The sequence below is a fragment of the Achroia grisella genome, unplaced genomic scaffold, assembly GCF_030625045.1.
Source record: "Achroia grisella isolate CSIRO2021 unplaced genomic scaffold, CSIRO_AGI_Agris_v1 utg1241, whole genome shotgun sequence".
NCBI classification, from domain to species: domain Eukaryota; kingdom Metazoa; phylum Arthropoda; class Insecta; order Lepidoptera; family Pyralidae; genus Achroia; species Achroia grisella.
The window spans coordinates 1,166,960-1,188,357 of NW_026712604.1; the positions used below are offsets into that span (position 1 = coordinate 1,166,960).

The 21,398-nt window shown below is 30.5% G+C and overlaps 5 protein-coding genes across 5 annotated transcripts; 3 read left to right on the forward strand and 2 right to left on the reverse strand.

The window, feature by feature from the left end:
* Positions 1–7,460: 7,460 nt before the first annotated feature.
* Positions 7,461–9,488, reverse strand: LOC131854667 (MICOS complex subunit Mic10-like). Its single transcript, XM_059205799.1, has 3 exons — positions 9,238–9,488; positions 8,556–8,739; positions 7,461–7,619 (listed from the first exon to the last, which is right to left on the reverse strand). The coding sequence occupies exons 1-2, from the start codon at positions 9,317–9,319 to the stop codon at positions 8,591–8,593; spliced, it is 231 nt and encodes a 76-aa protein (XP_059061782.1). The 5' UTR covers positions 9,320–9,488; the 3' UTR covers positions 7,461–7,619; positions 8,556–8,590.
* A 307-nt stretch (positions 9,489–9,795) lies between these two features.
* On the forward strand, positions 9,796–11,198 carry LOC131854679 (COA8 family protein CG14806, mitochondrial). Its single transcript, XM_059205813.1, has 2 exons — positions 9,796–10,210; positions 10,979–11,198. Exons 1-2 carry the CDS (start codon positions 9,923–9,925, stop codon positions 11,189–11,191), a joined length of 501 nt encoding a protein of 166 aa, XP_059061796.1. The 5' UTR covers positions 9,796–9,922; the 3' UTR covers positions 11,192–11,198.
* A 446-nt stretch (positions 11,199–11,644) lies between these two features.
* LOC131854676 (uncharacterized) lies at positions 11,645–14,118 on the forward strand. Its single transcript, XM_059205811.1, has 3 exons — positions 11,645–11,879; positions 12,406–13,570; positions 13,937–14,118. The coding sequence occupies exons 1-3, from the start codon at positions 11,774–11,776 to the stop codon at positions 14,085–14,087; spliced, it is 1,422 nt and encodes a 473-aa protein (XP_059061794.1). The 5' UTR covers positions 11,645–11,773; the 3' UTR covers positions 14,088–14,118.
* Positions 14,119–14,255: 137 nt separating this feature from the next.
* Positions 14,256–21,276, forward strand: LOC131854635 (DNA oxidative demethylase ALKBH2-like). Its single transcript, XM_059205762.1, has 5 exons — positions 14,256–14,478; positions 14,983–15,186; positions 16,133–16,312; positions 16,391–16,554; positions 21,073–21,276. Exons 1-5 carry the CDS (start codon positions 14,471–14,473, stop codon positions 21,210–21,212), a joined length of 696 nt encoding a protein of 231 aa, XP_059061745.1. The 5' UTR covers positions 14,256–14,470; the 3' UTR covers positions 21,213–21,276.
* LOC131854634 (intraflagellar transport protein 70A) lies at positions 16,561–20,976 on the reverse strand. Its single transcript, XM_059205761.1, has 2 exons — positions 20,854–20,976; positions 16,561–18,499 (listed from the first exon to the last, which is right to left on the reverse strand). The coding sequence occupies exons 1-2, from the start codon at positions 20,905–20,907 to the stop codon at positions 16,565–16,567; spliced, it is 1,989 nt and encodes a 662-aa protein (XP_059061744.1). The 5' UTR covers positions 20,908–20,976; the 3' UTR covers positions 16,561–16,564.
* Positions 21,277–21,398: the final 122 nt, after the last annotated feature.

Consider the following 21,398-nt stretch of genomic DNA (forward strand, 5'->3'; position numbering starts at 1 on the left):
TATCGGGAGCTCTTTAATATTTTCATGGTAAATATCCCGTATTGTATAATGTGTATAAATGAAGGATTGTTTACAATTGTACACATCGTATAAACGAGATATTTAGTATGATAACATCATTTAAGAGGTTCGACACTCAAAAAAAGGCTGTTATATTGGGAGTTCTTATGTAATATTATCATGGTAAATAACCCGTTATATAAGATGTGTATAAAGGAAGGATTATTTACATTTTTATAAACGGAATAGTTGGTATTATCATATTATTTACGAGGTCCCGATATTTCGATGCTGGTACAACCGACTTTTATATCGAAGCTCTTAATTAATATTATGACAGTAAATATTCCGTTTTGTATAATGAGTACAAATGAAGGATTATTTTACTGTAAGGGTAAACGCTAGTGCTCTGAGATGTACCGTGGATAATCCAGGGTTACACGTAAAGGGTGTACCAAGCTGATTTCTGGTGATAACAATGTTACCAAAGAATCAAAGTGGAATATGTATGATGAAGGAATGGAATGTTATTAAATTAAGTTGTTTAACTGCGATTTTTTAATTTACCCTTTAAAATTACGCAGCATATAACGGGCGCGAACTCTTTCACTAAAACATGTCAGTTTGTCACGCCAGGCCGTAATGTTTGTTTTTATTCATATTATTTTAATTATACTTTAAATAAATGAAAGCTCTGTTCAGTTTGTCTGTATATACAGCACAAAAGAAAATACAAAAACATTTTAACTGTACGTCCCATCCGTTCAAGGATGTATTCACGTGTACGAGCGTGTCCCGTTTTGTTTACGTTGGACGTACTTTTACGTACCGCTCAAAACGTTAATAGGTTTACATTAATAGAATATCTGCGGTCTTGTGATTATTTTAATATTTTTAAAAATGAAAGGGTATACCAATTATTTTCCACTTTGTTTCTTGTTGTAAGTGGTACAGTTTATATTTAAATTGAACGATTAATGTGGGGTCGTCTGAACACTACTAGAGGTGCAATTAGGGACCACGGGAACCCCACTACTCCGGCTTCTTCTCTGGGGCGACAATAGTGTCGCTGGTACAGATACCTCGTAGGGTTGGTTCTTTCTTCAGCTTGGTGTAACCTTGACAACTAGCCCTGTAGATGGCGCTAGTGATGCGACATCGTTTTCCAATGTTTCTTTATACTTTCTTAAGACTATATCTTAGCCAATTTTTAACTAGTTAATCACAAAAGTGGATTGTAAAATATTTATTTAGATTAATAATATTTCGATTTTTCTAAGTAGTTTTGAATTTTTAATCGCTTGTTTTTATTACATTATGTGTGTAAGAATGTTAGGTAGCATTTGAATGTGTACATACCGAAACATAACAATTATCGATATCTGTCAATTTTCAAAATCGAATAATTTATTGCAAATTATTATATAAATTTTTCCGTATTTTCAATATTTTGTATATTGCAATTGTTTAATAATATTCTTAAATTTATAAATAAAAAAAGAACTCATATAAATTAATATTCTAGTCGTACAGATTATGTAAACGGTATATTTACCGGGATATTATTGTTTATGGGCTCCCAATCTTACGTTAGTAAACATTTATTTTATTTACCTATAGAGGTTTTAAAACATTATTTTTAAAGAACACTTAGAAGTGATCTTTTATTGCAATATGTTATATTGTTATTGACAATTGATAGATAATACATATATTGTTATACTTTGTTATGTACGCTCTTAAATGTTTTTATTTTTTTATATTATTACTGCTAAAGTACTAGTGTTTAGCCTCAAGCGATTATACTGCCCAGTCGTTCTAAGATTTTCGACCACAGTTTTTGTGTGATAGCCTTATTAGTCTTCATTGTATGTTTATCTACAAGGGATATGTTAGGATAAATTATGGTGAAATGAGAAACCACTTTCAGTATACCAGTGGTTTTCTCAACACAACTGTCAAATTTTGACGTATTTCATTTTTAAAAATGAAAATAAGCAGTTTTAAATTCAGCCAGATTTATTTGAATTTCGACCTCGATTATTCGATTATAACGTCAGAGTTTCTATAGGAAACTTACATATTTAAAACAGGTTCTATATTTTTAAAAACATTTTTGTGTTCAAATGAAGAATGAAAAATAAAAAAAATTAGGTCACACAATTTTTATTCTTTTTTTTTTTTAATATCTGAATTGAAATATACGTTGCTAACTGCTAATATGTGATTTAATAAAACACAATATAAATTTTGTGACTAGAACATTTTTATTTTGGATGTCAGTCTTATTTTAGATTGACACATTTTTTTAATACGTCAAATTTGACAGTTTTATTGTTTTACTTTGTATGCCAATATATTGTAGTGGCTAATTTATGGTTATCTTAGGATCCCCGTAGACTACAGACTTTGCACCGGCCGATAGTTTAATTAAACTATTCAATATATATATATGGAAGTATGTACGTATATTACAACGATTTGTCTGTATATTTATGTGGTCATATAAATGACAGAAAGTCTGTAGTCTGCGTGTACGTGTTATAAGTATATCGGATTCGGTATATCATAATTTATAATTCATAGTGATATAATAAAGTCTAAATAATCCAAATTATAAGTACCTATAGCTAGTCACTAGATTAAAAATGGAGTGTTTTTTAACTATTTCACTAAAAAAATAATTAAATCACAGCTCAATATGATTAAAATGTAACACTGTTATTATATGGTGTAAATTTGTTAACTGTCATATTACAATAAGGGTGACCTCATACGTACTTCAGTGCAAAAAGCGGAATGTTGAGAGCTATGAAACTATTTTAACAATGATAAAATGAACAGTCAACACATTATAAACCAATTCCCGTAATTAAATTAGGATGTATTACAATTGTACAACAATCCGTAGTTAATTCTACGTATTAATTATAATATTAAATATTGCATTAGTCATTAAATTTACGCTTAGTTTAGCCGTATTCACACTTACAAGTTTTTCAACCGATTTAAGTACAAAGAATGTGAACAACTTATGATAAATTTATCGCTTACCGTATCGTAATTTTTACATAATAATTTACCTTAAATTTTACCTATGTAATTAATTTGTAAGTGTGAATACTGGCTAAAAATTAAATAAATTAGAAACAGATAAATTTAAACTAATAAATTAGCTGTATAATAAGTAATTTGTTACCACGAATATCACAATAATAGGTATAATGACTATAGTAAGGCAGTATTACGTCACAGCACCTCATAGATGTAACGATACGGATGCAATTGTGTATTGTGACAGGCGTAAGCAACTGTCGCTTATGCCTCTCTGAAAATTACTGTGACTAAAATTTATAATATAATTAATATGAAACAGAATGCCTGTCACAGTATATCTATTTGTAAAATTGTCAAGTTATAGGGTTTTTTGAAATATATCGCTTATCACTATATCATGTTATGCCGCATTTACACATTCGCATGTATCAAAGACACAAACAATACTTTTGTTAGCCCCAAAACTACAAACAATACCTTTGTTAGACTCAAAATAACGCAAACAATACCTTTGTTAGGCCCAAAATATCACAAACAATACCTTTGTTAGGCCCAAAATATTACAAACAATACCTTTGTTAGACCCAAAGTAACACAAATAATAGCTTTGTTAGACCCAAAATGATTAGTGTCGAATTAAAAGTCAAGCGGACTAATTAACAGACATGGTAAAGATATATTGATACCAATAAACCTAAAAATGAATTCAAATGAATTCAATTTTTTTCTTATTTCTTCAAAAGCCTTTACTGAACTTTGATAGCTAAATTTGACTGGATATGTGTCGAGGGGCTGTCATGTTTTTTATAAATATGAATTTGTTAACCCGCCTGTTCTAATGGTATATGTTTAGAGGGACGCGGACTTGACATTCTTTTGTTTATGGATGATAATGGAATGGTGCACCCGGTTGCTCTAACCGTTCTCGCAGGCGCTACACCAGTGGAGGATAATAAAATGAACATGAAGTCAGGTCACTTTGCTCATATTGGCAAATCGCGATTTACCCTGATGTTTTCCAAGAGAACCACATTACATTACCACACACAACCTACATTGCTAACAATAGGGTTATCTATTTACAGTCCCCTTTCCGCTGTGGTCAGGACATTGGATAATAAAACTAATTAACACACTTGTGTTTGTGAAATTTCATGTGGCTCGCTAATGTGTACATGCGGTTTTAGAAACTAAGAAGGAGTAACACTTTTAGTATTGTCAGTGCCTATAGCCTATAACAATTCCAATAACACCTCTATATCAATATTACTTAATGTAAACTAGTTAAATATATTTAAAGTCGTATTGTGTACTTTTATAATGCGAATTTAATGAAATGCTAATTTTATTAGAGTAATAATACGTTTCATTAAGTAACTCAAGATGTAAAGAAAGATGTGCTTAATGGAATTAAGTTTTACAGCTTTCATAGTAAATTATTGGATTCCTTAGTAAATAAACAGCTCATTTGTACAAAATTGGCTGTTAGTCATAAATTTTAATGATTAGTTCCTATGTATTACTAATCTTTAGTAAAATAATCTAGCACTTGGGTAAAAGTGATTGAATACATTGACCAAAAATTATAGTCTTTTTTATTCAGTTATTTATTGGTTCAGTCGATATACAAATGTTAGGTTCTATTAATCACTGTTTAGTTTAGATAATACTGACGCAAGATATCAGATTATATGCTAAATGCATACCCTATGCTTTACATCTTGTGTACTTATATATATAGGTAAATTAAATTTGATCACTAAATTATTTTAGACTGTGAGTTTAATCCATGACAAAGGATATTTAATAAAGTTTGTAATTAAAATTAAAAACACCTCAATAAATTAGATTTCACATTTGAAAGTAGGTTGGGTTAAGAGTTGAATTTAAGACTGCAGTAAATTCAGTATTAGACCAGCACTCTTTAACAACTGCTACTAAAATTGACAAGCAACACTTATAGCGTGATTGTTAATTAAAATATTTGGGTAATGAACACCAGTTTCCTAATGCAAATCTTAGAATTTTATGTAGAGAAATTTTGTATTGTTATAGAAATTTTTATCGCAGTAAGACACGCATCGTATGGGCTTTTTAATATACACCTATTTTAAGTATTGTAATAATTTAAGAATTTAATATGGAACCACAAAATCTACTGCATTAAGCAAATTAAAAAATACTCTATTCAAACTGGGGCATATTAAATACATAATAACACCGATATACACATAATCAAATAAAGGACAAAACCAAGGAGTTTGTTAATTAAATGAAAAACTATCTTTAAAAAAGTGAACCAAATTTTGAACCTATATTATTATCACTTTTGTATAAAGACTCTTCTAATTTATGTCCACAATAAAGTTACAAAGTGCAACTGTGTCTCTCGAACCATGATTGGTGAAATTTCCGATCAAAATTGGTGGCAGCCATTTAAAATAAAAAAAAAATTGCAAAAGCATATACAAAGAGATGCTAACACCACAATAAGTTTTGGTCTATTATTTTATACTTAGGTATTGTTTCTATGGTGAAAACTTTTAAACTTCATTGCATTCGCGTCTACATATGTGTTTAATCTACCCAAGGTTTAGATACTTCTTGGTTTGCCTCTGAGTTTAAAAATAATAACCAATGCAAGTTCTACTCGCCTATAATGTTACGATCTAAAAGAATTGCGTCCTTATAACAAAAGGCACTTTCAAATTAAATCTCATAAACAAAGCATGTTGGAGATTGCCAATCCATTTGCTAAAAGTGTTTTAAATGGCCAAATTATATTGTAAAAAAACGACGTTAATAGTTATAACAAAATCTAGCGTGTTTCTAATTCTATTATTTAGGGATATAGAACTTTATTATTTAAATGCATACATAGCTGATTGTTTAATTTTTTATTAATTGAATTGATTGATATTGTAATATGATGTAATTATTAGATTCAACTGCCTTTTTTTATCTATTATTTTTTTTACTATTTATAATATTTTAAGATATTTATGCCTTAAGATAATATGTAGTAGCCATGCAATGTGTTTTTAATTCGCGAAATCTCAAAGCACTTCAGAAGTTATATGAATATTTGTATAATAATTACTAAGTCGGGTTTATTATGCTAGTCGATTTGTTTACCAAATATTATTTATAAAGTAACTAATTAAGTAGTTATCTGCGATAGTTAATATTTTCGTTACTGGTTATCCTAATTTGTATTATAGTCACAATTGTTATAATATACTTACCCAAACATTGTTACCAATATATTGCTAGATTATTTCGTTTTTATTGTCTAAAAATTGGAACAAATAATATTTTGTTGTTGGTTGTTTAAGTGCAAGAAGTTTCTCCTAATGATACAGTTACAGTCACTATGGGTGTCTAAGTCGCTCTCTTTCGCCAAACCGATTATTACATGCTAGTTTCAGATTAATAATTAATTACTTAATCCATTAAGTAATTAATCAATCAATCGATTAATAATTAATTAATATCTCTCTCTAAGTTAATTAATAATTTAATTTTGTATTGTTTGTTTTAATATTATGCCAGAGACTAGTGTTTATTTGTTATAGGTAGAAACATTTTGCACTAAACTACTATTTTCTATTTGTATGTATGTGAAAAGTGTAAACTGCATTTCTAAAGAGAATTGTTTAATTATTAAAAGACAAATTTTGTATAAATATTATGTATTATGTACTGTGAATGTGAATATTGTATTGTTTGTTTAATGGAGGAATATTTCAGTATATAGTTTATACGGAAACGGGATTTCAGATGCTTAGAAATGGCTCATATTATTTCTGCAATATGCCATCGTTTCAATATTTAACTACAAAATATATTATCTAACTGACTAGAAACTGGTAGTAAGGGCGGGGATAAGGTAATTAGAAATTATAGTCATCATGGTTTATCTGACTTACAGTCAGATTTATATTGCAGGTTTATATTATGCCTACGAATGGCAACAATGTTGCAGAAAAATATGACTCATTTGTATGAGAGAAGTATGTATATAGTCATATTCAATATCGTGTCACATGAAGGCAGTTATCTGGAGGAGTCCTCCATTTTATTTTATAAATGTGATTTTTAACCTGTGTTGCCATGTTTTATAGTCTAAAAATCGCCATGTGTGGTGTCTATATATGGGTTGTTGGCAAAGCTTTTGACTATTCTATTCAAACTAATTTAATTTATTTAAAATTATTAAGAAACTAAATCTATCCTTTCTCTTAATTCCATTATTAAATATTGTTCTTCAAAGATTATGGATTTTATATTTCAATCCTCTATTCCTAAAAACGGTTTTAATAGAGTCTCCATTTTTTTATCTTGTATGTATAATTTGTAGTGTAAAATAAATGCTTATAAATCTATAAATGATTTCCCAACAATTGAACAAATAAAAGTATTTATTAGATAATCATTAAATAATAATCATTTGTACATGAACAAAATTACAATATTTTTAACTAATTGCCTACTGTATTCAACAGCCGCCAGAAACGCGATTCCAACTGCACATGATTTTTGTAACTTGTGAATTCCCTTATCTGAAACAATAAAATGGAATTATAACATGTTGCAAATATAAAGTATGTTTGCGTCATCTTTATATAAAAAACATCTATTCAAAAGAGCAACACACAAGTTCTTGCTCATTCTTCTTGTGATGAATCTGCGTTTCGAATGAGTGGTGGAATAAAAAATATGACTATTCAAAAGTGTTTGTATTGAGTTTATTTGAATAAAGATTATTTATATTTCTATATATAGGTGTTATAAAACATATTAAGCTGAGAAATCTTCAAATGAAGTTATCTAACCTGAAATATTGTTAAGTAAAATTAAGTAATTTCTCACTCTTCAGTTTTTTATGTTGCCAGTACAAATATTTTTCTATCTGCTATATTGGATTTACTCACTTACATTTGGCCAGTTGTGGATAGATTAAGTAATATGTTCAAATATTGACAGTTGATTATGGCAACAGTCACTATTACTTTTTACAGTCAAGGTAAAATATACCTTATATTTGACTAAGGTAGTTAAAAGTCTTGTGTATAGGTCCTTCAGTCTCACTTATTTCAGCCAGCAAGCAGCTTGCTTCATAAGATGTTTTGGTTGTAGTGTGATTAGGCAGTGAAATTAAAGGATAAGAGGCAGTAATCAGGATCATCCTATTGGCATAAACGGACCTGGGTGCTTTTGCCACCTTTAATTAAGTATTCTTTAAATGTATTTTCTTTTATGTAATATTATTGGCAGCAATAAATTATTCTTATTCTTCGTCCTATGAAATGGTGTTGTGGTATCTTAGGAGTCACATAATAATGCAATGTCCATAACACTTCATGTACATATATAGGCTCACCTGTATTCTAAATAATAACATAGGACTTACCATCAGGTGACCTGTCAAAATGACAAAAAATCCATTCTTTCCAAGTACATAAATAAAAGCAGATTAATAATGTTACAACAATTACCTGATTATAGTAGACCCTTATCGTTGATATCAATACTATGCAGTATTATTTTTCTTTGGATTTAGTTCATATTCACAGTTGGCGTATGCAAGCCCTATACCCACACCCAAGCCAGCTATTATGGGCCATCTCCGCCTGCCAAGGAACAGTACTGATGTCAATGTTCCTAATAACACTCCACCACCTGAAAGTTTATCAAGTAAGTGTGAACTGACTATATTCAAATCGAATTAATGTTATAAAGGGGCATTAAAAAATATTCATTTTAGGGATCTGTGGAACCAATCATGTGGTATGCCTGGCCACCCCGTGGCACATTCTTCATTTTTCTCAATTACTGCATCTGCCACAGAAGAGACGGCTATTTCATTAACATTTTGTAACTTTGTAAACAGAAATAGTAAAGTTTATAATATTATTTTCTTTCGAAACAGATGAATGGAATTAAACAGAATAATGCACATAAACATAGATGAAGATATATTTATAGTAATTATGACTACACATACATGTGCCAAATAATATCTAGCATATAAGGTCAGTAGTCTATGATCAGATTCCTGTGAGATGATGTTTAATAATCATTAAAGAGGAATTATTCCGCCAAACTTCGAATAAACTCAGACATAAGAATGAAAGGAAATGAAATGAACTTTGTTAAAGTAAAATGTTGAGTCCTTACCGGTTTTTACAATTCCATCAGTGAGACACATGTCCAGTTTAGCGGAATACTCGTCTTCAACATCTTTCTTTCCTTTGGTCATTTTAAATTATTTCTTTATAAATAACGAGGTCGTTGAAAATCACACTAGTATAATAATTCGTATTGAAATGCAGTCGCAATCAGTATTTATATTTATTATTAAATGTGTGCAGCAGTTTTGCAGACACTTTTACATAATTCGGTAATGAAAAAAGTGAAAAATTATTTTATCTTGATACTGACAACAATGTCATGTTTGACATTGACATTCTCTTTTTTATCTGCTACCGGCTCTGGAAGAAACAGTTACAAAAAAAATATCAATGAGTCTCATGTATTACAGTTAAATTTTGCTCAATCTCAGACTTGTAAAAAGTTACCTTCTAAACCAGTTAAAAACATTATTTTTTTTGGTTCGTTTTTTCCCTTTTTAGAGAAAGGCAAAAGGACTCAGCCCATACAGCCGTAAAAAACCTTATTTTTAAATTACACTCTTGTGAAAAAATGAATACGTCAATTTGACATTGTCACCGTTATTATATCTGAATATCTGTGCTGTTATTTTTGATTAGGTAATTTTTGTTTTGATATATTATGTACAGAGAATTTATATAAATTCAAAACTGTCTTACATAAAAATGTAATTCTGTTCAACCATAAAAAAATGTTACCTTCTATTCGTATACCGATATGCAATAGGCATAAGTATATTATTTCATTATTAAGCCAATCACGTTCAGTATCCGATTCAAAAGTTGTACAGCCACCAAATCCGACAAATATCTCCAATGACATGGTTGGACCGCCAGACCCTGTCTCGAATTTACGGAGGATTATATTTAAGCAACCTCAGAATGAGAGCGCCTTAGAACAACGATATAGGCAAATGAGGGCAGAAGTGCAAGAATGGAATCAAGACTTTTGGACTCGACACAATACTAGGTTTTTTCAGGTAGTATACACATACCTTCACGACTGTTATCACAGACTGGGTAGCCAGAGGTATTATCAAATGTAATAGTTGTGCTGTATGTAACAATTGACACCTACATTTCATTCAGTATATCACATTAATTTGGTTTGATCATAGTGTTTCCCTCACAGTCTAATGTAAATTAACACATGAAGGTTTTTAGTTTTATTCAGTTTCAAATTTGAAAAAGACAGTATTTCAACAAAAATTGGGGTAGTAATATCTGGGCCAAACTATGTTATTTAATATTTCAGTTACAATTATTACCTACATGCCATGTTCTTTAACATGTTGAAGACTGCATTGAAAAATCTTATTTTTTACATTGGGACCGGCATTTTTATTGTATATTATTTTTTAAATATGTTTTTAGTGTACAATAATTAGAGGTAAACATTATTTAACCCCTACATTTATTTCAATTAAAGTGCCCATGGGTAATCACCTATGTGTAAAATTACCTTCAATGTAGTGTATAACATGTTAAAAGTTCTGTAAAAATATTTTTAATAAAGTGTACAGTATAGTGACAAAGCATAAGTGGTAAAAAATACTTTATATGAATAAATTATTAAAATAAAATAGCTATCAGATGTGAACCGAAATTTACAGAGTGGCTTTGTAGCAACTCTGAAAAAGTTTACAATGAAAGCTTCTATAATTGCTATATCCATTTATATCAACACCTGTTATGTACCATCATTGTTATGGCACTTATTAATTTGCTTAAATAACCATTTATTTCAGGAAAGAGAAGAATATCTTAAGAGAAATCTGCCCGAAGGCAAACAGAATTTGTCAGCAGACGAAATGAGTGTTTTCTACAAAGCATTCCTGGACAAGAATTGGCAATCACATATTACATACAATATAGAATGGTATAAAAAGAATATAAAGTTACTACAGCTAGCTATTCAAGTTAAACTTAGAAGAGTGTTTAGAATAAAAAATATTAAATAAATTGTTATGTCCTATTTGTTGTTTTTCATTCCTATAATTTACAACCAACCAGCGTTACCCGAGTTACATTGTCTTTTTTTCTGTAGATAAAAGCTTACATGATACAATATATTTTGTAGCTAATTAAAAAAAAATCAGCTGTTAAGTATTGATGACACAATAGATAGTTTCAAATTTACAATATTATAAAAACTTACATGAATAAATAAATTTTCAAGTCAAATTAAAAAAAAGTTTATAAAGTCAAGTCTTGAAAAGGTGACACAGCAGGTAGTGTCAAATACGAATATTGCATATATTACCTTGTAAAAAAAAAACAGCGCTCCTAAAATCGTTTTCTGCATCACATGGAGTAGGTGTACGAGAGTGACACATTCATCCTTTTTAATGTTTTCATAGACAGTATTAATTACTAGCAAAGACATAGATATAACATTTAAAAATATATTTTCTTATGCAAATGTCATACTGTACAGTTCTTGTAATTTACAAAATATGATTTGTATTTATTATAAATTAATGGTACATAATCCATGGGGACCTCGCTATAAATGTGTAGAGTTCGATAAACAATATTAGGAAATGTATATTGCTCTCAAATGGCTTATTGGCTTGTGTTCGGCCATGTGGATCATTATGTGTTGTATTGACATATACTTGATTAAGACTAAGGAAATTCAAGGGCCAGGTAAAACGATTCCTTTTATTTACATTATTAAAAAAAAGTGGCTATCATACAGAATAACGTCCGCTATAACTTGACTTTCATGAACGTTCGAAAGAAATACATTACTTGCCTGTGATTACCATTTCCCATTAAACACCCGCAATATTGGGGCAAAGGGATTTAATAGTAATGTGTGTTAAGATCTCTATTGTGTAGCGTTATGTATGATGTAATGTGTCGCTACATAATTTATTTGTTTATTGTAGTATCTAGGTAGTGAGTATACAGGTGTAATGATTGTGCTACTTACTGTACATTAGTAAGTAGCAACACCTCATCACAGCATACGTAACTTCATAACGGATTTGTTGATTGTGTAGATCCAGAGCCGTAAAACATATTAATTAAAAAAAATCATACATAACGCTACACTGGTGAGTTAATGACCAACGCGCTACAGAATAACAATATTATTTATGGTGACATTACATAAGTATTAATTGCGTGCCTGTCTTCTCGTAACTTACTGATATTTTATTGCTTTTAGATGCGAACCCTAAAACATTTGGAGTTGTCTTTAAAAATACCTCTATTCCGGTAGAACCACTAACACGTATTCATGTAGAAAATTTGAAGATTTCTAATGGCTATCGGCATCAAAGCATGGCCGTATTACATTACATAATGTTCTTAGCTGGTGCTTTTGCTGTTTGTTTATATAACAAGAAGAATGAAATCATTTCATACACGAAATATTTCGTCTACAAAATAAATGTGTATGCCCTACTAAAACGTTTAAAAAAGGCCGCCATTAACAGCAGGGTTGCTACTTCAAAATTTATACTTAGTGTAGGGGTAAATATTAAAGAAGTCGTAATAAAGTTAATTAGAGATGTACTGCTATTAAATATTAAAAGACGTGAATACCAGCAAAATATACATAATTTGTTACTACAAAAATTAAAAGAAGTAGGAGAAGAACGAAAGAATTTAGGACAATTATTAATAGCCGCGATTCATGAAAATAAGACCATAAGAGTACAATACCAGCTGGAGTCAATGGCCAAAAATAGACTTTTGCGACATATGGATGACACACAGAAAAAAATTAAGGAGAATAGATCTAGATATGTTAGTTTCCAACATTTATATTTAGTTACACATCAGGAGAATATTTTTTTAAAAGCCCGTTTAAGGAAGCTAACATTGGCAAAGGAAGAAGCAGAGAAAAACCTTTTAGGATTGATAAATGAAGTTTATAAAACAAAAAATACTAAACTTAGAAAATATTGTAGTCGTTTTATTGACCGAACCAACGACAACTTACTGAATTCAGATGTGAATGCAGAAATACAAAAATTTTTAGATAATCCTAAAAGATGTATTGCTGCAAATAACTCATATTGTCAATTGTTGACACAATCTAAATTTTCAATAAATTCTACGAACAGTTTTCCTACAGGCACTAGTCCCCACTTTACCGAAAACACAATACTACAGAAAGACAATAACTTGGATCACTTAGCCTCAGATGCACCAAGACTGAAAGGTCTCCCTGGAGAATATGTTTGGACTGTTAAAGATAAAGATGGTATAATAGAAAAATTATACGAATACGATTACGAGTCGGACTTTGATACTGGTGATACAATTCGAAGAATTAGACAATATTCAGTCTATTTTGACAAAGATTGCCTATTGGATTTTACAAAGTAAGTAGATAGACATAAAATAAGATTTACCGAAGTAGACGTTGTAAAAAGTGGTCTGCATAAGTACTTCAGTCTTACCCATGCTTTAACATCCCTATATATGCTGTAGTTAAAAGTATTTCTTTTAATATAGATAATAATCTTTTAATATAAAAATTATAGGACAAAATAAAATAGGCAGGTCTTAAAAATATATTATAGGCGTCACACTAGAATACGTGATGTCCGTAGTGCTGTTCATGAACGTAGGCGACATTACCACTTGCAGATCGGCATCATGTTCGCTATTTCAATTAGTTACATAAAAAAGATTGCTAATTATTTTTATATATTTTGAAATAGATATATATCTATCATCTTTTATAGTTCCAGAACAATTATTCGAGAAACGGCAGGTCCCGGACTACAAAGTGCACATTCGACTATGAATTACCCAAAGGCAAATGAAAGATTTTTAACTGGTTCTGAAATTTTTAAAACATTTTTACGAGATAATAATAATATTATTCCAACGTGAACATTAACGAAATTTCCATAGTTTTGTGAATACTTTTTTATTCATATTGAATTTGTGAAAAATAAAAAATTATGTATTACATTATTTTAAACCATATTCGTATTATTCTAGTTCAGTGGTAATTTATTAGTAACCTGGCAACATTATTAGAATAAACGAAATTTTCTTTTTATAAATATGTCGGTATCTTATAGGATGTTTACAAATTACTTATTGCAAAGTACTTTTAAAAAATAGCAGCACATCTTAATACGTATGAATTTGGTTGCACCTGATAAACTGATATTTTGTATTTTAAAGATTACATACTATTCACTGCAAACTACCCATATGTAATTTGTATTATTAACCGTACTACCTGCTTACTTGAAGCCGTTGTGTTGATGATAAGGTAAGAAACTGTAATTTTTTTATACCACTATGGTGGCAAACATGCGTTGATGGTAAACAGTTACTGTAGCCTATGAAAACTACTGTATATAATAAACTATTATATCTACTATATTTTTTTCGCTACTTTTTTCATGTGGTAGTTTATGTTCTTCGTTTATAATATTCCGTATGTAGGGTTACATTTAAGTTTCTATTAGCTATTACCATCAATGAACAGACAATTGGAACAATTTGAGTGTATAATTTATGAGTAATAATGGATGGACGTAATAAAATAAAAGAATAATTTCGTGGTATTTGAGATCATATAGCATCGCACCACTCCGTGCCCTATCAGTTCGCTACCACTATTGTGCGGTTACGTTCTAAAAACCCTAAAATAACCATAGAGAATGCGTTTTGGAAAGCGTAAAGGAAAAGGAACGCGTAAAGGAAAACTGTGATCGATATGATAGTGACAGATAAGGTGTTGCTACTATATAATTACCATTTTGCCTTACAGATTATTTTTCCCCATTAATAATACATATTACAATATGAATGAGTTGCAAGGAATAGATACAATAGGTATAAAGTGGAAATCTATAAAACAGAATGATCTTGATTTAGATTATGCTGTAGTGATGAGCAAAACGATCGCAACGACATTATTCAAAGAGTTAGAAGATTCAGTCGAATACTTTACTGGTGATTTGGCGAAGATAAAGTAAGAATATTAATATTATAATTGGTAACGTAAAGGAAATATATCAAGACTAGCTGTGCGACTTCGTCTACAAGGAATAGTGACCTTGATAAAACCAATCAAAATGAAGAAAAAACGATTTAATAATTTTAAAAAAAAAAAGTTTCATTGTAACAGTTTAAACAATAACGAATTTCCGTACGAACTTTCATCCCCTATTTTATTTTACTCCTTTCAGAGTAATTTTTTTACAAACTTTGAATGCTATATATATATTTATGGATATTCAATCGACAAGATAATTATTCAATCGTCTAAGTTTAAAAATGACGATACTTCCATACAACCTTTCATCTCCCATTTCAATCCCTTAAAACCCATTTTCGCATTAAAAATGGTTTTAATGCGAAAAAGGGTCATTATGTCCTTTCTCAGGGTCTTGACTATCTGTGTACCAAATTACATTTAAATCGGTTTAGTAGTTTTAACGTAAAAGCGCGACAGACAGACAGTGCTAATTTCACATTTATTATATTAGTAAGCATTTTCTGAAAAACCAAAAGTCGGTTATAATCTTAGTTATCATAAAATCGGTAGTTATTATATTGATAGCATAGAAAACCAATATAAAATTTTTAATCAAAAAAATATTTTGCGTATATTATGCGTATATTGTTTTTAAACCATTTACTATTTAGTAATCCACAAATTTCATCCAAAATGGTCCAGCCGTTTAGAAGTAATTTGGTGACAAACACACAGAAGAATCATACATATGTATGAGGGTACTGAGAGAAAAACCATTGAGAAAAGGACAGCATTTCGACATTTCTCTTGCCGTATTTTTTCTTTAATATTGGTATAAAGAACAGTGGTAGCATTATTATTTTATTATTTTGATTTAACGTTGAGATATATAATCCTAGTAACTACACAGTTGGATTAAATTAAACTTTTTATATTATAGGGTTTTTGGCAAAATTTATTCACTGCCACGACAACAAGTGGCATACGGTGATGTTGGTATCACTTATACATATTCAGGAGTCACAGTGCCTGCGTTACCCTGGCCCGAACCTGTATTGGCTTTGCGAGAATACATTCTAAAACTAAAGGGTATACGGTATAATTTTGTGCTGGTAAATAGGTATGTATTTACGCTTTTCAGATCATCATGAAATAATGTAATAGTTGCTACCTTTATTCAATTTAGTATTTTTTTTAGATATAAGAACGGTCTTGATCATATAGGAGAACACAGAGACAATGAGCACGAATTAGACGCTAATTGTCCTATTGCTTCTATATCTCTAGGACAAGAAAGAGATTTTGTTCTAAAACATAAAGACGCGAGGAAGACTGGAAAGGACAAGAAAGCAATACCACCAGGTTAGAATCTTTATTTTAAATCCTCATATTTGTTAATTGTGACAGAGTCGTCGATATTACGCAGTTTATAGAACATGTAACGTAGCAAACGTGCTTCATACGTGACGGTTTGTTTTGCTTTCGTATTCACGTTTTCTTCCTGAAATGGACTCTCGATAACAGTGCTCACACGTCTACCGTAAGTTTCACAGCCTTCAAGAAATTGCAGACAATCTTTTATAGTATTGTCTTTAACAACGATCAAGTGTTTGGCTAAATTTTCAAGGAATGATAGAAAACATCGTTTAGCGTAGAACCATGTATCAGTACCCAGACGTTTATTAAAAGGCTCCAAGGATTTAATCACTCTTGAAATACCAAATTCATAGTTCCCTTTAGCACAATATAAAGTGCCAATGACTAGATTTACAATACATAAATGATAGAATTTCTTCTGAGGATCTTCGAATATCTGTTGTTCTTCTTCTTTTTCTATTTTACGCATGATATCTTCAGCTTCTTCATTTTGTGAAGTCATTATGTAAGATACACATAAATTAGCTAACACAACTGCGCTTACATCTAAAATATTGTCATATTGTTTTTTTACAATCGGTTCATAAAAGCTAGCAGCTTCTTTGTATTTGTTTTCTTGCATAAATAAAACGTGTGCGACATTAAGACGCCAAACATCGGATTCGTTGCAAAATTCCACAGACTTACGGAATATCTTTTCTACTTGGCCATAATTTTCCATATCCCAGTATATTTTCGCTTGTGCCATAACCACTGGTATATATCGTTCTAATGCCTCTTCATATTCGACTACCGCTTTCTTAACCTGGTCATTGTCGCCTTGTGATCGACTTTCTTGAACAACTTTTGTAAGTTTTCGTAACTGTTCTGCATGCTTAGAAGCAATGTCCTCATATTTCTGGAATGCTTCTTCGGGCGATGTTTGACTTGTTATAATTGCATCCAAAAAGTCATACAAATACGGTGTCAAATATTTGTAAGTAAATTGAGCATTTTCAGCCAAAACATCTGCTGCTAAATCGAAATATTCAAATTTACAGTACAATAGTAAAAGATTTGCAAAGGTTTCAGGTGGGAATGGGTCTTGCTGTAATAGAAAATGAAGCTTTTCAAACCCATCAGTTGGTTTAATATCAATAGAAGTTAACGCTAAGTTGTGTAATGTAACAGCATCCAGCTCATGCTCGTGTCTTGGAGGCATATCATTTAGTGCTTCTCTTGAAGCCTCCATATTTTTGAGTTGATATTCTATCGCAGCTTTTAAATTAAACACTTCAGTAAGTGCAGTTTCATGCAGAGTTAAAGAGTTGCCAACTGATTTCACTTCTGATGTATCAGCCTGCATGCCTACAGCTAATTCTGGGTGATCTCGTATACCTCTTTCTATAACTAATGTTATATGTTTTAAAGCTTGTGGGTATTCTTTAAGTCTGTAATAACATAGCGCTACGTTATAATGAAGATGTGCGTTAAAACCTAATACATTTAAGCTCCGAGAGAACTTTTGTAAAGCTTCATCATACTGATTTTCTTTGAAAAGTAAACATCCAAGATTTATATCTTTATCTGGATCCTCTGCTGGATAAGAATCTACTAGTGATTTTGCGGAAATGGTGTCTTCTTCACCATATTTAATTGCGGATTGCAATTTAACGACTTTTCTTTCTAATTCTGGAGAGGAAATCTGCATTGTAACTTTATAGGCTTCGTCAAACATAGAAGCCTCATATAGAGCTTGAGCGAAATAAAGTTTATATTCTGACATGTCTGGATGCATTGCCGTCAGTTGTTCGTAGCAGTTGGCTGCTTCGACGAAGGCCTGTGTTCGGAAGTAGCAATACCCGAGAAGAGAGAGTCCAGCGCGATTCGGGGTAAAATTCATAGCGTCATTCAAAGCTTTGATTGCCTCGTCGTATCTCCCATCTTTTATCTGCAAAATATGTGAGTTTCAACATAGGAACCTTTGGGGAAATATTGTTTACTTAAAGTCCGTATGATAAGACGCCTTCAAGTCCTTTTGTTTACCGATTATCAGAATAGATTATTCATAGATATAATTTAATAAAACAAGTGGAACATAAAAGGACAAGTTGTTTCACGTATGCGGCATGTGTATGTTTTTTATGAGCGTTATCAACGTAATGTACGCATTGCGCTATTATAGAATTACTTGGATGTCCTTTCTTTTGTACTTTATATACGTTATCTAAATGTCTTAACGCTTTCAATTCTCTGAGTGTTAACTGTTTGAATCAGACACTGGGAATTCAATGAATTAATAATATAGAAATCCTATACTGACATGACCCGAGTACAAACTTATACATACATAAATAAAAATTGTTTAATTATTTGTTCTATATTAATTTTTATCGCTAATAGAATATTCCTTATATTAAATGAATCCCTTTTTCTAGGTATATTAATGTTCTACTTGTGTATCTGTTTATTGCAATGTCTTCTATGTATATAAAGTGATTCATAAATAGGTAACTTTATTTTACAAAACATATGAAGACCAGGCTCATTTTCTAGTTGAAGGGATTTCACGAATTTTTATGTCAGGAGTTTTTTTTTTATGTAATTATACGTGTTACATAAAGTTGTTAGAACAAAATTATATTAATAATTTTTTTAGACCACATTTTTTATATATTTGTAAAATTTTATACTTTATTATTCTCGATTACATAAAAATGTACTTATGATCTTTGGAACCAGGTATTTATTTATTTTAACTATATCTAGACAAGGAAGTATTAGTATCTCCGATAGAACCTGCATTGTTACATTGTCTTTACATAATCCGAGACAAGAAATATATCATATACAATAATTTTAATCTGTAGTCAACATGATTTCATGTCGTTAATCTTATCGCGTTTTCGTTACACGAATTGTGTCCGTGTCATACTTATTATTCAATATTGTTATTTATCGTACAACGGCGAATAAACGATGTGGATTTCGTTTATCGCTACAATTTTTGCTCTCGTTCTTATTCTGTTACTAGTTTCTACCCGCGACTTTGTCTTTATATCTCAAATTCTATTTACAAAATTTATAGTTCTTGAGTTAATAGAGTATTGTATTAAGAATATTAGTGTAAAATTCAGAATTGTAGTAAAACATTAACTATAATACAAATATGACTAACTGCCAATAAAAAATCAGAGACAAGCTCAGATTTATAATATTAGTACCGACTACTATAATGCACAATACATTACAGTAGTTGGTACTGTGTTTGTTATTATGAAAGTAACAATGATTTTTACATAGTATAAAATGAAATTGCTTCCGCTGTCTGTACGTTTAGATATTTTAAACAACTGAAACAACTCAACGGAATTGAATGTAGTCTTTAGCAAAAGATGGAGAGAATCAAGGTGTATATGTATAATACATGTACATCCGTGCGATACCGGGGTATCTAGTGAATATTAAACTACCCTAGTTTAATATTCACTAGTTACCCGCCCCAACACAGATCCAAGGGCACTAATTAGGTACTTATTCAATGGCATGTAGGGGGCAAGCATTTTGTTTTCTTTCTCTACCGCATTTTTCCGCGTAATGTTATTTGCAATTTTTTTGTATATTTCCGCATTGGACCAGTGATTGATTGATGTTTTTATTAATTGATGGCTTTAGCAAATCGCTTATCTCAGTCTGATTACTCATATATTAAGGAATACTATTTCAATTTAAAACGGTATAATTTAAAAACTAATATTTAAGTATACAAATGCTTAAGGTCTTTAACACTTCAACGTTTATGAGGAACAGTTATACTGATCCACCTGATTCCGATGAATTTCTGAAATACGTTTGGATCTTGTCGTGTTTCGTTATTTCATCTATATGTATTCGTATTCTACATGACTATCTAAGATGAGGGCAATCAATCAATATATCAATCAATCAATGGGGGAATTGTCAATTGTCGACTTCATGATCTTACAAAAAAGTTACCAGATTTTATTTTTACATATACATATGTACAACAGGTCTATCATTTCATCATAAAATTGTAAGTAGTTTCCAGAGAGGTGTGTTATTAATTGTGTACTTTGTGATGTTGGTACGTTTAGTCCCTAGGTCGGTAATAGGTCTTATGCTCATTGTATTTTGGGTATCTTGATAACTCTGGGTAAAACCATAAGAATAGTAAGGATTTTATTATTTTTACGATAAAGCGAAGTTATAATCTATAGATTGTCATAATTATGTGATAAATAATAAGAAATAGAACTAAAGCGGTATACGTCCAAATATTCTTACCATAGTGTAAATAGTTTTAGTATACTGGCCGTCTTTTATTTGTAAATAGTCCATATTGAAGCAGCAATATTAGTTTTGAATATATGGTTATTTCAATGTGTTCCACAACTCGTTGTCATGGCAACTTTGATTTTAAACTATGAAATAGTATGGCTGACTCATTGAATTCGTTTAAAAATAACACGGAAATTAATAACTGAATGTTTGTTTTCTTTGCAGTAAAAATTAGTCTCCAGCATGGCAGTATTTTACTTATGAACCCACCTACAAATGAAATTTGGTATCATTCTTTGCCAATACGAAAAAAATTGTTAGGACCAAGAATTAATCTCACTTTCAGAAAAATACTATTAGGATGACAGCTTTATATACATGTTCTAAATATAACGTTGATTGTTTTACTACTAAAAATGATAAGTATGTTACGCATAATAAAGTAATTAAACTGATTATCTAATTTTATTGTAAACTGCTAGATTCCAAAGCCAAAAGGAGAGCTCTCTTTCTTTAACATCAATCACTGTCAGTCACACATTTACTGCAGT